The sequence below is a fragment of the Phacochoerus africanus genome, chromosome 14 (genome assembly GCF_016906955.1).
Source record: "Phacochoerus africanus isolate WHEZ1 chromosome 14, ROS_Pafr_v1, whole genome shotgun sequence".
Lineage (NCBI taxonomy): Eukaryota > Metazoa > Chordata > Mammalia > Artiodactyla > Suidae > Phacochoerus > Phacochoerus africanus.
In genome coordinates, this window is record NC_062557.1 from 57,600,206 (window position 1) to 57,617,208 (window position 17,003).

At 50.6% G+C, this 17,003-nt stretch overlaps 1 protein-coding gene across 1 annotated transcript in view; it reads left to right on the forward strand.

Moving 5' to 3' along the window:
* Positions 1 to 12,972, forward strand: part of HS3ST3B1 (heparan sulfate-glucosamine 3-sulfotransferase 3B1) — a 42,592-nt gene extending 29,620 nt beyond the window's left edge. Inside the window, exon 2 of the mRNA XM_047756934.1 lies at positions 9,171 to 12,972. Coding sequence (XP_047612890.1) covers positions 9,171 to 9,789 — 619 coding nt within the window. The 3' untranslated portion in view covers positions 9,790 to 12,972. The remainder of the gene's footprint in view (positions 1 to 9,170) is intronic.
* The last annotated feature ends 4,031 nt before the right edge of the window (positions 12,973 to 17,003 follow it).

The window sequence follows — 17,003 nt, forward strand, 5'->3', positions numbered from 1 at the left end:
TGGGAAGAAAACCCGCTTTGAAGAAGAAACTTCCCAGGGTGACGACTTACAGTTACAAGTCTCAGGAACAGCTGACAGTCAAGTTTGCTGGGAGAGTTCCTTTCTCATCCCCCGGGTCTCATCTTTCTTTAGGAGGTGGAAGCTTCAAGGCTGGAGCTTGGTGTCTTCACCCCCGAAGCCCATGCTAATTTATAAGGTCACAAGTAGAAAGACGACACCCCAGGGAGAGTTGGGGTGCCCACGGGGATGTATGTTCAGGGCCGGTAACTGGACCTTTACAAAAGATGAGACCAGCTTCCCCTCACCTGTCACTGCAGAAACCCTTCGGAGCAGGACTGTAACGGCCCTGGGGCCTCCTCTTTGCCTTCTCCCCGGTTTTTCTTTTGAAGATGCTTCAACTCTGGCTCAGAGCACCGAGCAAGGACCTGGGGAAGCCTGGGGACATGCCTCCTCTTCCCGACCTGCCAGCATCTGTCACCTCCAGGACCACCTGCAGTTTGTTTCTTGGATGGGTCCCCTCCCCGCCACGCCCCCAGCTGCCCTCTCTGCCCTTGGCAGGTTGCGACTGAGTGCCATCTTGGGCTCCGTGATGGAGAGATGGAGGCACCCCGCTCCCCTAAGGCTAATGTCCTTCCCTAGGGGACCAGGCTGGGTGGCCCTGAGCCTGCAGCCCTGGAGGGAGGCTGAGGGAGGGGCTTGGGCTGCCCATGAGCACCCTCCCCATAACCCAAGACTTGCTAGGTCTTGTTTGTTTGTTGAGTTGTTTGCCTCTATTTTCAAGGCAGGAGGTTTGCTCTCTGGTGCCTTGTCCTGCCTGTCATCAGTTAAGACGGGCTACCTTTGGCAACCTCGGTTTTCCTCGAGAGGAAAGGTTTTCCTGGAGTTCTCATCCTGCCTCAGCAGAAACGAATCTGACTAGCATCCATGAAAACGCAGGTTCAATCCCTGGCCTTGCTCAGTAGGTTAGGGATCCGGTGTTGCCATGAGCTGTGGTGTAGGTTGCAGATGTGGCTCAGATCTGGCGTTGCTGTGGCTCTGGCGACGGCTAGCAGCTATAGCTCTGATTTGACCCCTAGCCTGGGAAGCTCCATGTGCCAAGGGTGGGGCCCTAAAAAGACAAAACATTTAAAAAAAAAAGGGTTTGCTTTCTCCCTGAATGGTTGGGGCTGAAAGAGCCAGCACAGACAGTCCCCCAGAGAGGCAGGGAAGCCTGGGGAAAGGACTGCACACGCGTGGTACACCTGCGCCAGGCTGAGGGCGTGAGGGGCGTGGCCCCATCCTTCCCAAACCCTAGCCCCTAGACAGGAAACCAAGGAAAGGTGGGATTGCAGGGTTATTTGGTTTTGTTTTGTCTTTAATAGCAGATTTTATTTTTTTAGAGCCATTTTAGGATCATAGCAAAATTGAGTGAAAAGGGCAAAGTCTCGGAAACAAGCACAGGCACTTGGGTTCACAGCGTTCCCACACGCCTCTTGCTCCCCACTGCTGACACCCCCAGCAGAGTGGTCCATTGGTCGTGATGCACTTACACCGCTGCAGTGTGCAGCCACATCAGACTCTTAACCCACTGAGCCACCAGGGAACTCCCTGCACTCCTGTGGGATTTTTTTTTTTTTTTTTTTTTTTAATTCTCAGGGCTGGACACAGGCTTTGGGAACAGCTAAAAATGATGTGGCTTTATGATATCCTGGCCTGTGCCCCCAGGATTGTCCTCAGAGCAGTTTATCAGAAGGTAACCTCCTCGGCCGTGCTCATTTACAGACCAGGAAGCTGAGGCCTGGAAAAGGCAGGGACGTGGCCAGGGGGACAGGCCAATGAGGAGCAGACCCAGAAGTGGAAGAGTGGCCGAGACCTACATGAAAACATGTCCCTTCTTTCTTTTTTTTTTTTTTTAAGCAACTGTAAACAGATATGTAATGTCAGAATGTCTAAGTCGCCACTGACCACTTTCTGTTTTCAGTCAATATTCTCCTCCCAACAGTATCACAACAAGGATTTGGGCAGCCTCTGGCTCTTTGGAAGGGGATTTGTCTTGTGGAAAGGGTTTGCTTTAAGATCTTCGTTGGAAAAAGGGCAGCACAAGGAAGAGGTTTTCAAGTGACAGAGCTGTTCTGTATCTTGATGTGAAGCTAGCTGTTAATTCGATGCATTTGTCAGACAGAGTCCATAGAACTGGACACCAAGAAGGATGATTTTACTGTATGCCCCTTAAAAAGTAGATTTTATTGGAGTTCCCGTCGTGGCTCAGTGGTTAACAAACCTGCCTAGGAATCATGAAGTTTCGGGTTCGATCCCTGGCCTCGCTCAGTGGGTTAAGGATCCGGCGTTGCCGTGGGCTGTGGTATAGGTTGAAGACCTGGCTTGGATCCCACGTTGCTGTGGCTGTGGTGCAGGCCAGCAGCTGTAGCTCTGATTCAACCCCTAGCCTGGGAACCTCCATATGCCGCGAGTGCGGCCCTAAAAAGACACACACACAAAAAAGTAGATTTTATTTTTGCTTTTTTTTTTTTTTTTTTTTTTTTTTAGGGCCGCATCTGCAGCATATGGAGGTTCCCAGGCTAGAGGTTGAATCAGAGCTACAGCTGCTGGCCTGCACCACAGCCACAGCAACACCGGATCCTTCACCCACTGAGTGAGGCCAAGGATTGAACCTGAAACCCCGTGGATGCTAGTCGAGTTCGTTGTCACTAAGACACAACGGGAACTCCAAAAAGTAGATTTTTTTAAAAAAGAAGAAGAAAAGATCTTTGTTGGAGGTCCGTAGAGTATTTCCGTAACCAAGGCAGAGGAGGTCCTTCTTTCAGTGGGGGAGGAGCTGGCTGTTCCCCTGGCTCTTCCCCTTGTCCTCAGTCTGAGGGGGAGATGGGCCTCCCCTCACCCGATGTGGCTTGCAGCTTTTCACTGAAGTTCAAGTTTGTTCACGTCCATCATCTGTTTTGAGTCGGGGTCTTGGGATCTGCTTGGCTCTAGTGCTTGAGGTTACACCCATTTTAATAATCTCCCTCTTAACTGCCGTGCAGTTTGCCAGTCCAAACAATAAGTTCACCTGCTGGGGCCCGGGAGCAGCGTGCCATCCAAAGAGGCAGAAAAGAAAATCAGGGCAACATTTGCCCCTGGAGAACATCAGAAGTATAGGGCTTCTTAGAACGTCTCTGGTTCATTCAAATTTCCTAAACATGTAGGCCTGAAGATTTTTTTTTTTCATTTTTTTAGGTGAAATATAGTTAATTTATAGTGTTGTGTTAATTTCAAATGTACAGCAAAGCATACACGTATATACATTTACACACACACACATATATAATTTTTCAGATCTTTTCCCTGAAGGGTTATTAGAAGATATTAAAGGGAGTTCTCTGTGCTGTGCAGTAGGTCCCTGTTTATTTGTTTTATACATAGCAGTACGTATGTTACTCACAAACTCCAAATTTATCCCCCACCGGCGGCCAATTTCCCCCTTTGGTAACCATAAGTTTATTATGTCTGAGTCTATTTCTGTTTTGTAAATAAGTTAATTTGTATCTTTTTTTAAGATTTCACATAAATGATATCATATGTATTTGTCTTTCTCTTCCTGACAACTTCACTTAGTATGATCATCTCTCAGTCCTTCCATGTTGCTAAAATGGCATCATTTCATTCTTTTTGATGGCTGAGTAGTATTCCATTGTGTATATGCACCACATCTTCTTTATCCATTGGTCTGTCAATGGACAGTTAGGTAGCTTCATGTCTAGGCTGTTGTGACTAGTGCTGCTGTGAGCATTGGGGTGCATGTATTTTTTCAAACTAGAGATGTCTCTGGATAGGCGCCCAGGGGTGGAATGGCACTGAAGGTTGGTTTTTAACAGCCTGCTTCTGGCAGTAACACATCAGAGCCCCACTGATACTTGGGGTTTCAGCTATAAACGCAGAGCTTCTCCAGAGCCCGTGACAGCCAGTCCCCAGGGGAGACAACTCTGCGGGCAGCGAGCTCAGCTCTGAGCTGACTTCTGAGTCTGGGGAAGGCATAGGTACAGGTGAGGGTTGGGACCTGGGGCTGAGATTCTAAACCCTCCCACCTGACCCTGGACATCCTTCTCATCCACCTGCCACAATATTAGGAGAGAGGAAAAGAGCCCAGTGGTCATTCTGACATTAATTTGCCTTCATTTCACAGGATTTTTTAATAAAGAACTCATTTCACAGGATTTTTAATAAAGAACTTAGTTTCATTTTAAGCCACGCATTTGGCAAAAGCATAAATCAGATAATCTGAGATGTGTACTGTTCCTCACCTGTTTGTTTTTCTTTCTTCTGTTGATGTTGATATTATCTAACCTTTGACAGTGAAAGGATTAGATGCATCTGGCAGTCTCTCATCATCACACGGGTAGGGATGGCCTTATGTTTGTTCCAGTTCCTCCAGTTTGTCTCATTTTGTTTTACTGGGGGCCCGATTTGTGTTTGATAATTCACTTTGTGTATCTATGTGCGTGCCAGTGTGTATCGGTAGATATTTGTGTGTGTCTGTGTGCATACGTGTGTGTCTGTGCACACGTGTGTGTGTGTGTGTGCACACATGCGTCTCTTGAGGGGCAGCAGACATCCATTTCTTCACTTGCATGGAGCCAGACTGTACTTTCTTCATTCTGTTTGCTGCGTTCCTTCTCTGCAGTTTGCAGACCACTGGCGGCTGTCACCCCACTCCCCTGGGGCCTGGTCTTCTTCCAGCGGGAGACTCTCGAGTTCTCTAGATTTCACTCTAGGCCTTTGACTCAAATCACAAGTCTTGGCTTAGCTGAACAGCTTTTGTCCTGGTCACGGTATTATTTCCTTGATTTTTTTTTTTCCACTGTGGTGGCCTCTGTCCCTACTCAGCACCTCCAAGCAGGTGCACGCACGCGTGGCATCAGGCGCAGAGATGGCTGAGGGCACAGCGGATGGCAGGCCAGATGTCTGGGGTGGCGATTTCCAGTCCGGCTGTGGGTCAGCATGGTGGGAAGGATTCCAGAGTTGGCCTCACCCGCCCGGGCCTGATTTGGTGGGTCTGGGGTGGGGCCCACGTGACGAGTTCCCCGGACCCAATCAGGCCCCCACCGAGGGACACCATTCTTTCTTAAGAGTTTTCTGCTGTGTGGCCCAGCTCCGTGAGGCCCTGGTGCTCCAGGAAGATCACTGGGCTTGTCATCCCCAGTCCTGAGTGTCCTCGGCGTCACCGCTCATCTCTCCTTCATGTCCCCTGGGCTTGTCCTGAGGGACAGTTTGGGGGTGTGTGAGCATCCAGCCCCAATGGCTTCACAAGCACCCTTGGGGGACATGGGCCAGGTGGCAAAGAACCATCCCTTCCCGCCCAGGTGGTGGCTGGGGACAGGGGGCGGGGCATCGAGGGGAGGGGCTTCCTGACCACGCCCCCAGCCCCCGTAGGAGGTAGTTCCCAGCAGAAATGTGTGAACCTACCCGATCTATTGTTTGGAAATCTGACTCATCTTTGAACAATTATGATGGCAGCCTTCTGGTTCTAGCCCTGGAATCCCTATTATTAAGATGCTAATCTCTGAACGAGAGGAAAAAATACAGGTTATCTCTTTAAAGGAGGACAGGTGTGTGGTTCTAGGGACCTTCTTTCAAGCAGGAAATACAAGGAAGCCTGGGGTGAGGGGCGTCCGAGTGCTGGGGTCTGGGGTTTCAGCGCCTGGTCAGCCCCGCTCTGTCCTAATAAGCAAATTGGGGACGCGATGCCTGCTCAAAGTCTTGTTGGAGGGATTAGATCCGAGTGTGCGGGAAAGTGCCTCTTGGAGCCCAGAGCAACGCGTAATTATTACCTGTGACTATCGGTTTCCTAATGAGCTACTCAATTAAGCCGCACCCTCCCCGCTGGCCTGGGAGGGAGGCCTCGCTGGGGTGGGCATGCAGGGCCCACGTGAGCGTGTTGCCCTCACCCGTGCCCCCTCCTTTCTTCTCTGAGTCACCCCCGGCTGGCTCAGGGGAGCCTGGCCAGCGAGGGGAGGGAGGAGGCGGCTCCAGGACCAGGCTGGGAGGGTAGGTGAGTGGGGGCGGGATGGGAGAAGATCAGCTGGAAGCGGAAAGGGGACTTGCCTGTAACTGCGCAGAAGGTGCTGCCAGGCACAACCTTAAATACTGTCTCCAGCTAAAGACAAAAGATGTGGGGGGCAGTTCCGGAGGCGGCGGGGGAAAAGCCCCCTTGATGCAGGTTTCAGCGGTCCTTCTCCACTAATAGGAGTTTCCAGATATTTTGCCATTCTTCTCTTCCTGGTACAGAGAAGAGAATTTCCCTTACAAATGTTAAGTCTCTTACAAGATGGTAACTTTCACTGGTTTTCAGAGCTTTTCCTACATCTGTTGTTTCTTTACCCCAAAACAAAAAAAAAAACAAAAATCAGCCTTATGCCAAAGAGACATATTTGGGGTGGTGTAGACTCTACCCCCATACCTTCCCCATGCAAGTGCCCCCAGAACCCAGTAGACACATTTGTCAAAATGATGGAGAACCCAGCTGTGCCTCTCACCCACCAGCCACCGGTGTCTGCGCCAAGCTTGTCCAGGGGACAATGCCGTGAGCCCGCCGTAGGCTGGGGCTGGTGGCAGCAGGCCCCCCCGGCTGTTATTTGATAATCATAGAAAGTCTTGAGGCCCCCCGAGTGCTTTCTGACATATGTGTGCAAACTCTGGACTGTCCTGGGGAGAAAGCGTCCCTCAGAGCTGGTCCCCCAGGATGGAGAGGGTGGCCAGAGGCAGTGATGCCCAGGAATCTGCCCGAGGTTCAGGGACCCTTTATTCATTGCCAAGGAGGCTGCACCTTTGGACTGGAGGGCAGTGAGGCCCCCCTGTTTTCTCGCCCCTCTGAGGGGTGGAACCAGGGCCAGGGTGACCAGTCTCTGTGTACAGAGCTTCCTGACACCCTTTCCCAGCACTGTCCACACAAGAGAATGACAGCATTTCCCTGGCACTAGGCTGGGTACCAAAGAATGAGAGTCCTCCAGAGACCCCCAGGGGCGGACAAGAAGACGGAAGCCGGGACAGGGGAGGGCACACACCTCAATTGGGGGTGCTGAGGCTCAGGCCCGGAGCTGGGCTTCAGAGCCCATGTGGGGGTGTCAGGCGGCCCCTCTGCAGACAGACCCCTAACCCGCCCCAGCTCCCGCAGCCCTGGAGAACTGTGAGGGTTGGATTTCCTTCCGTCATCGTGGTAGCACTTGGATTCTGAAGGTTAAACCCTTTCTTGGAGGCTCATCCAGGTGCAGATGGGCCAAACACAGGGCAAAACTTGGACTCGATCAGATGTGCTTTTGAGGGAAACGCAAATGGAGGTGAGAGCTGGGCCTCCCCTGACTGCCCCCCCATTACATTAGCCGGATGACACTGCCCTGTTCATCTAAACAGTTAATGGGCAAAGTAGGTCAATCCAGCTTAAGCTTAAGCCGGCGGCTGCAGGCTGCAAGGCAGTGCTCCTTCAGGAAGAAGCTCCTGCTTCTAACTGGGTGACCGTTGTGGCTGGTGCCATAGAGTTTATATCGTCGTTTCTCTTAATGTCTCCATAGAGGAATTTCGGTCCCAGTAGGTTAGGGATGGCTTAAGGCTGGAAGTTTAGAATGTCCTACTGAGAGGTAAATGTTTGATCCAGAACGATGTGGAAATTGTTTTTTCTCAAAGTCCTGGGCCTGGGTAGGAATCAATCAGCAATTTCTATCCCATGGCTAAGGGAAGGCTGTACATCTGTGACCACGCCTCAGTGTCCAATTGGGTGGCACGTCTCCTGGGATGGATACACACCAGTGCGGACACACACATGCTCAGCGTGCCCCCACTATGTGCAGCAGGCAGTCTTGTGAACCATCAGAGTGATTGATGGTAATAATGGGAGTAGCAGCGGCTCACAGATATGGAATAGGTGATGTGGGTCAGGCACGTTGAAAGCGAATTATGGTCATTCATTGTTTTAATCCTCACAAAACTCCCATGAGGTTGGTATTATTTACTGTCCTCATCTTTACAGTGCAGGAAAGAAGGCCAGAAGGGAAGCTGTTCAAGAGAACATTGCTTGGAGTTCCCTGGTGGCTCAGTGGGTTAAGGACCTGGTGTTGTCGCTGCCGTGGCTCAGGTTGCTGCTGTGGTGTGGATTCAGTCCCTGCCCCTCCCCCCAAGCGGCACAGCTTCTAAGTGGCCGAGCTGAGATGGGTTTGATGTCCATGCTCACAGGGCTTAACTGTTAAGCGAAACACTTCAGTTTTACCACCCAACCTCCCCCCCCCCGCCCCAACAACTGAAAGCAGCGGCTGGAAACCATTCCCATTTCTCATACTAGGAAGGTGAGACTCAGGGAGCAGTTCAGGTGCAGTCTAACATCCTTGTAGTGTGTGATTTTTCAGGGCTAATCTCCACACAAAGCGGCTCTGGGGTCCAGATACCATGTCTGTCTTTCCTCCTGCCGGCGGCAGCTTTGCCTGCTTAGTTTTGTTTAAATTCCGCTGAGAGATCATTCACATCTCTTTTCGAATGGAATCTAATGAGTTTTGGAGGCTTCTAGAGCTGCATCTTGGGAATTTCCTCTTGGCAAGTTTGCATCAATTATACTTCATCTGATTTCACCCATTTGGGGGGCTGCTATGTGCTTGTTCTGTGGCCTGTGGGTGTGCCTTTCACAGTGACGGTGTTTGGCCAGTGGTCACGTGATGCTGGTACAACCCAGCTGAATCAGGGGACATTTTCCTTCCTGTGCCGGCTGCACATAAGCCTCTACATGGTGGGCACAGGAAGACAGGCTGTTGAAGCTGTGTGGACAGCCAATCTCCAGGAGCTCCAGGTCATAATATTTAGGAAAAGCACGTATCCAGAGGCCCGAGGGTCTCTGTGTTTGGAGGTCAGACATTCTGTCCTTGGGCAGCCTAAACGCTAGATGCGCCCCCAAATAAGGGAGAGGTAACACCCTGGAAGGATCTCAGAGAAGCGTGACTCTTACTCTTTCAACCTTAAACCAAGATGTTGGTCGCACCTTAGGCAGCTTCTGGCCTCCAAACTTCAGAAGCTCAGCTCTGAAAGTCGGCTTGCCCTTTGTCCGGTTTCTACAGCTGCGATTAGAGGGAGCCCAGGATTAAAGGTGTTGACATTGAGACCTATAGCCAAGGAGAGGCCACCTTCTGACCCGAGTCTGGTCTGTTTGCTCCGCGCAGGGACCTGATGCCGCGGACCCTGGACGGACAGATCACCATGGAGAAGACGCCCAGCTACTTCGTGACGCGCGAGGCGCCCGCGCGCATCTCGGCCATGTCCAAGGCCACCAAGCTCATCGTGGTGGTGCGGGACCCGGTGACCAGGGCCGTCTCGGACTACACGCAGACGCTCTCCAAGCGGCCCGACATCCCCACCTTCGAGAGCCTGACCTTCCGGAACCGGAGCGCCGGCCTCATCGACACGTCGTGGAGCGCCATCCAGATCGGCCTCTACGCCAAGCACCTGGAGCACTGGCTGCGCCACTTCCCGCTGCGCCAGATGCTCTTCGTCAGCGGCGAGCGCCTCATCCGCGACCCGGCCGGCGAGCTGGGCCGCGTGCAGGACTTCCTGGGCCTCAAGCGCATCATCAGCGACAAGCACTTCTACTTCAACCAGACCAAGGGCTTCCCCTGCCTCAAGAAGGCCGAGGGCAGCGGCCGCCCGCACTGCCTGGGCAAGACCAAGGGCAGGCCGCACCCCGAGATCGAGCGCGAGGTGCTGCGGCGGCTGCGCGACTTCTACCGGCCCTTCAACCGCAAGTTCTACCAGATGACCGGCCAGGACTTCGGCTGGGACTGACCGACGCCCCCGCCCGGGCGGTGGGACTTCGCCCAGGGCTTATTAAATATGGAGAGAGATTATATGTATGTAAAATGTACAGAAATCTATTTTATAATAATTTATTTTTAATTCATAAGCAATTAATTCACTAAGATGCCTAGGCACGCTCTTTAGAGAGTTAGCTTCATAATCTGTTAACATTCCAAAGTGTTTAACTCTGACTTTTTCTTCTTTGCCTCACAATTGATGGTGCTTCCATTTCCCCTTCCCCTTGGTACCCATTGTATTTAAAAAGAAGAAAAGCACAACTTGAGATTTTTGTCGTTACGGGTATGCAGCCTTTGCGCGCTGGGCGAATTCACTTGCCATCTCTGTGTCTTGGGTCCCTGCTCCCCTCCTGCCTGGGCACCTGCTGGGAGCCCGGCACTGCCAGGCCTCACGGAGCAGCTTCCTCGCAGATGTGATGGCACGTCCAAGGGCACTAGGTTTTCCCCCAAGTCTGCTCAGCATGCTGGGGGCGGATTTGGGGGACCCCTACCTTTGCAGGATCCCCTGCATCCTGTCAGGGTCTGCATGTCAGGCCCGTGTGCTTTAGCTTTCACCTTTGAAGGACGGCTCTCATCCTCTCGCTTCTGTCCCAGTCCTTGGTTCATGAACCTGCTTGAAGTGGATGCAGATGTCCGCCGCCCCCTCTCTCCCAGGTCAAGTGTGTGATGCTTGGTGCTGCTTTCGAAATAAAGACGGTGTCTTCTAATTTGCATGCGACTGCACCCTGCTCCGTCCTCCAGGCAGACAGTCCTGCTTTGACACACCAAAGAATCCCCTAGGCCCGCAGACCCACTGGCACAAACCAGGGATGCTGGGTGTTGGGTCCCGAAGGGGCCAGGCGCACCCCACGCCCTCTGAGTGTTCCAAGGTGCCTGTAGGTGCAGAGCCAGCCCCTGGTGGATGTCTGGGTCTTCTCTGTTTGGAATTCCTAGCTCGTCTCAGACAACACGGTCAAACCACCAGAACCAGGAGAGGCTCTTGTAAAAAGAGGCAGGACACTGGCCTCACTTTGCCCGGAAGCACTCCAGCCTGAACTGGGTGCTGCTGCCCCTTCTTTTAGCCAGGCCCTGGCAGAAGGGCAGCCAGCACTGTCGCTGCTGATCCGGAATGCTCTCCCCTACCTGTCCTTGGAGAGCACGCTGGCGGGGGGCCATTTATGATGACCGGCTAAGGGCAGTTGGGCAACCAAATACATATCCCGTGATGTCATCTTCACTTTATCCTCAGCTTTCTAAACCAGGATGCTTCTCCTACAAAAGAGTTGTCATTTGCATTATACGTTGCTTAAGGAATCTATGGGGTGATGTTGTTGAAACGGCTGGGTTGTGATATTTACAAAGGACACTTGTGTACCTTCTGTGGGCTAACTTTCTCTGTAGAGTAATGAAACACTGGCCTTTAAGTGATATCTTGTTGATCATCTGGTTCGTATTGGCCCCCAAGTTGCAGCCCAGATGTAGCTGGTGCCTGCTTAGGAGCAAAATGACCATCGTGTAGGTTTTATGTAGGGGGATGGCCATGGGGGCTCCGTGCGTTTCTGAGAGGTTATAGTCACTTCATAGCTTTGTTTCCCCCTCTACCAAGTTGAGTAGGACCTACCCTTAGGGAAATGCCATAATCCCAGCATGGCTCTCCCCGCTTGTTGGAAGAGACTTGGGCATCAAAGGCATCTTCCTAAGGGTGCTAACTCATCATGCACTTTTCCAATCAGAAGACTCATTGGCAATAAAACTGAGGACACCCCAGCATAACATTGCTTACAGGCAAAGCCAGTCCACGTCTTCCCCCCGATCCTGCCCTGTCTGGTCCTGGCCACTCTTGGTCTCCGACGTGGTCCAGGATGTCGAATCACAGAACAGGTCAGAGTGGCGCACATGAACTTCTCCTTCCCCAGCGGGTCCCTGCTGTCTTTCCAAGCTGGACCATTTTTTGATTCAGTTGTTTATTCCCTGCCTTAAAACTAAAACAGGAAGTTTTCAGATAGGAGGGTCGCTGAGTCACAAACCCTGAAGCAAGTCAAGATTCTATTCTGGGTCAAATCCTTGAATCCAAACAGATGTCAATAATTAGCACGAAGGACGAGAGCACGGTTTTCTGTGGAAGACAAATAAATCAGACATCCTGTGCATCTCTTCCAAGAGGTCTGATGGCTTACAGTTCCCGACTGATCCCCACGCAGCATCAGCCCCAAGGTTACAGCCGGTCACCTGACAGTCATTACAGCTCTGGAGCCCGCCTGGCTTCCTCTTGGAGAAGGCAGGCAGTCCAGAAAGTGAGGCCTTGACTCTCTTCCCGTTCTAGCCATCTGCAAGGCCACAGCTTAAGTTTTTAGCTGCTAGAAGACAAACACCATTTCACCTTCTGGCCCTGTGTCCTAACACATGCTCTGGGTTTCTTCCAGTTTACAGGAAAAGCTCTGCTATTCACGGGGGCACTTTATTCCACTCAGTTTTGTTTTTCTTGCTAAAAACAAACAGAAAGGTTAACACACACACAAACGGGAGGTTTTTATTGTTCCTATCCAGCCCACAGCGTCCTTGAGGTGTGTGTACGGTGGTCTGTTAACTTGGTAGGTGGTACCAGAAAAGCTATTTGGATGCACTGACGGCATCACACACACGTCGCGATTGAAAGACGGAGGAGAGATTGTTTTCTTCATGGGATCCTCCCAGGAACTCATTCTGAGTGACAGGTACATTATAGACCTTTGGAGAAACACACTTCAGATCCTGCCTGGATATTTGCTTAAGACAGGACAATGAAAGTTTCCGCTAAGCTAGAAACACTTAGCATCTAAGATGCTGACATGGAAGACGATGCCCTTTTTCTTTGCAGTGGATCGAGAAAGATGCTCAATAAAACTCCAAGGTGTGGTTAGAATTTTTTTTTTCTTCACTTCTGTAACATTAATTTATGACTGAGTTTCGTTCACCAGTAATCTGGAACACTGTGCAAATTCTAGCAGTGTGCCCTCTATACCCTGGATGTTAGAATAGCCAATATGTACAAAAAAAAAAAATAAATAAATCAAGTATTTTGTCCTATGTATAACACAAATTAATTTTACACAGAGAAAGATGTTTCTAGGAAAATGAAATTCTGGGAATTCATACTATTTCTTTGTATGAACAAATAAAATCTATTTTTACCAACTCGTGGGTACTTCTGCATCTTATTCTATGTTGCAGACGGAAAAGTACGAGATGTTTTATTCAATAACTAATCTCATGCGTGTGCATACACACGGAGGTATTCTGAAGGCATGTTGACCTTTCAGATTTGAAAAGGTTTCATCCCAAATCCAGCTAATCCGCACATATTTGGGGTGGATACTTTGCGCATGGCACTGAAGCCTGCGAGAGGGCTCCTGGCCCTGGGAGCCATGTACATGGGATCCCAAGAACTCGGTTGCCACATGTGCTGCAGCCCTCAGCTCCTGGGGGTCTGGCGGGTGGGTGTGAGGTGGGAATGTCACAGGCTACAGGTGGCTGTAAGCAGAGCCCTGTTGGCTGGGTGGTTCGGGCCACAGTAGCCTTCCTGTCTCATACTTCCGGTGTTCCCATGTCAGCCGTCTAGAGTTCCTTACCCTTGGAACAGGTGGAAGAGAGTTTGGCCGAGAGGGCATGTCCATATTTTTAGTGCTTAGCCAGTGCCTTCTGGGTTTCGTTTTCAGTTTTGCTGTTTTGGACATAGCACCCCATCTGCACGCTTTTTTCAACTATTAGTCACTACCTTAAATATTTGATTCATTCTCCCTCCCCCCCACCCCCCGCTCTTTTTCTCCCTGGCTGCTCCCTTGGTATATGGACATTACCAGGGACCAAATCCACTTCAGCAGGAGCTGGCCTGCCAGTGGGTCAGGAAACAAGTCTCCAGTTAACACTTGGTTTTCAAAAGCCTGGGGTGTGCCACCGGGTGATGGATGTGTGGGCCTTGAGCGCTGACCTGATTGCACCCCAGCCCATCAATTTTTGGCTTTTTCTACAGGAAGGTAATAAAATGGACCTAAAAATCTACTCATTAACCTGATGGCACAGTTTAGTGCAGTATTTCTCAAGCGTGGACAAATATTCCAGTGACCTAGAGAGGTCTTAAAAAATACTGAAGCTCTGCTATAGCTCAGACCAATTACATTAGGCTCTCCAGGCCATGGGGCCCCAACACTGGTACATTTAAAAGCCTCCTCGTTGTAAATCAACTCTCTTGTACTAAAAAGTAACAATGATAAGGCTAATCAACCTTCACTGTCATCTATGAAATAATGTTTTATACGGAATCTTTAATACGTAGAAACAGAGGTATGGTTTGTTGGGAAAATTAAAGTTTGATCAACCTTTAAATACTCAGCACAATCTTGGAACATCCTAAGTCTTCCAAGAATTGTCAATTTAATCCAGCTAAATTGTTATTTATTTTCTGCTACGAATACATTTCCCCATAATTCTTATCCATTTGTAATGCATTTTTATATATGAAATAAAACTTAAATTTTTCTTTTTGCCCCCTTAAAAAAATAACAATGTTTTAAGCAACAAAACAAAACAAAATTCCCAAGCATGGACCTCGAGGGCCCGTGCTTAGGGAAATAAGGCAGAGAAACACAAATATTCTATCCTCTCACTCATATGTGACATCTAAAAGTGACAGACTCAGAGGAGCAGAGTAGAGAGGGGCTGGGAGCAGAGTACCCGGGGCTGGGGGATGAGGGAAATTACTCTTGGTCTAAGTGTACAGAGTTTCAGCTCTAAGTTAAAAACTTGAGTATCTGCCATATAGCACGGTGATTATAACTGTGTCATATCCTTGAATGTTGCTAAGAAAGCGGATCTTAAACGTTCTTCCCGCAAAAAAAGAAATGGTAATTCTGGGGTGGGAGAGAGGTGGTAGCTGATGTCATCATGATGGTCCCCAATTTATAATCTATAAAAGCTCCCCTTGTGGCTCAGTGGGTCAAGAGCCCAACATAGTGTCTGTGAGGATGTGAGTTTGATCCCTAGCCTCGCTCAGTGGGTTAAGGATCCGGCGTTGTTGTGAGCTGTGGTGTAGGTCGCAGACGTGGCTTGGACCCCGCGTTGCAGTGGCTGTGGGTGTAGGCTGGTAGCTGTAGCTCTGATTCAACCCCTAGCCTGGGAACTTCCATATGCTGTGGGTGCAGCCATAAAAAGAAAAGAAAAAAATGTGCAGTTTATAAACACATCCCATCAAGACATTGTACACCTTAAACTTGCAGGTGTTAGGTGTTAATTATATCTCGGTAAAGCTGAAAAAGATTTTAAATGAAAAGCTCCGCAAGTAATTCCAACATGCACTGAGGATGGAGAGCCTTGTCTCTCAGAGTGTTTCCTGGACCACATCAGCCTCCCCTGGGAGCTTGACAGGCACGCATATCCCGGGCCCTGCCTCAGCCCTCCTGAGTCAGAAACTCGGGGTTTCACAAGCCCTCCAGCTGATTCTGATGCCTGAGAAAGTTTGAGAACTGCCGTGTCAGAGCACAGACTTGATTTCATTGAAAACCGGAAGGCTTGGATTCCTCTCCAGCTATCTCCTCCTCTGTCCTGGGCTCTTCACCAAGGCCATCACTAAGCAGTCACCCCTTGTACATCTGGGTCTCCTTTAAGGGGAAGTCGGGCTCACAGTCTTTCAAACCCCAGCCGTGCCTACCTGGCTTCTGTCACTCCGCTGGGCCCCCTTTCAAGGGGCAGCCCCCAAGCTGTCATCGCTGACCTGTTCCTGAAACTGCCTGAAAGTGGGATCATAGACTTACCTGTCATCAGGGATTTTTAAAAAGAGAGCTAGAAGCCTTGCAATCCCTGATACCACCTTACCTTCTCGAGTCGATGTTTAGCAACATATTTCCAGCGCTTTGTCTATGAGCGATAGTTATTTCTTCTAACCCTTCACACCTGAATACACAACGGAGTCCCAAAGGTGTACAGAGAGGCCGTTCCAGGATTGACCTGCAATCATGGTCTCAATTATAAGACGCTCATTGAAACCGACAGCGCCCATCCCTAGCATCTAGTTTTATTTTTCCCTTCTCATTCTGTTTATTATTACTGGAGGTGAAAGATGAGAGAGTAATGATGATACTGCACAAGAGCTGTGGCAGGAACGTATCTGTGGGCTGGAGCCTGCATTCTCCACTTGAGAGCTTGGCTGGCCTGTCCCCATCCACCCGTCTATTTTGTGTGCCCTGAAGTGGGGGCTTCAGGACCCCAGGACATCCTTTCCTGAGAAAGGTGAGAAGGCATTGAGGATGCCCCCCCGCCTTCATACCTGTGCGGGGGTATTGGAAACTCCTTTCTATCTTGAGAAAGACAAAGATGACGCTGTTATGATTCCTCAAACATCTGGGACGTGCGTGCTTTCTCTTTCGACATTTTCAGCAGGAGAGGGAGCAACAGAGGACACCACGTTCCCGGCGGAAGCGGTGGACCACGGGAAGGCTCCGGAACTTGAGAAGCGGCGTCGTCTGCAGGGAGGGGCGTGCACAGACGTCTGTTTGGGACACGATATTGCACATAAACGGCAGCAAGAAGAGGCTGGGGGCCAAGGAGGCATTCCTTCATGCAGTAAATATTTACTGCGTGCCTACTGCTGCTAGGAACAGAGCCTAAACAAGACACATTTCCTGCCTCGAGGAGTTCACATCCCCCAGGGGAGGTGAAGGTGCAACTGGAAGGCAGTGTGGCCAGGGCCGTGGGGAGGTGCTGTGGGAAACCAGGACGGCAGTGTCCAGCCTGATTTGGGGAGGAGGAGGGATAGGGTCAAACCTCCCAGCCTGAAGGATGCAGCCAGGTGATTGGCTGGAGGCTGGTCGGGAAGCAGGGGGAGAGAATCACGGCAGAGATCTGGATGCACAGGCATCTGGACTGTTGGGAACCACAAGCCCATCAGTGGGGACACGCGTGGAGCGTGTGGGGGAGGGGTGCGGGGTTCTGGAGGGACACGTGCAGGCAAGGTCACCCAAGTCCAGCCGCTTCTGAGCGCCAGCCTCTTCCAGCCGGCTGCCTCCCGGACACTTATTTGAATGTCTCCATGCGCATGTCAGATAAAAACATGCCCCCACTTGAACTCCTGGTTCTCTTTCCTGCCTCTTCTCCCCCATCCCGCCTGCTTGGAGCTCCAGCAAGCAAACTCGGAGGCTTTCTTGGCGTCTCTTTCCTGCACATTCCTCATGTCCA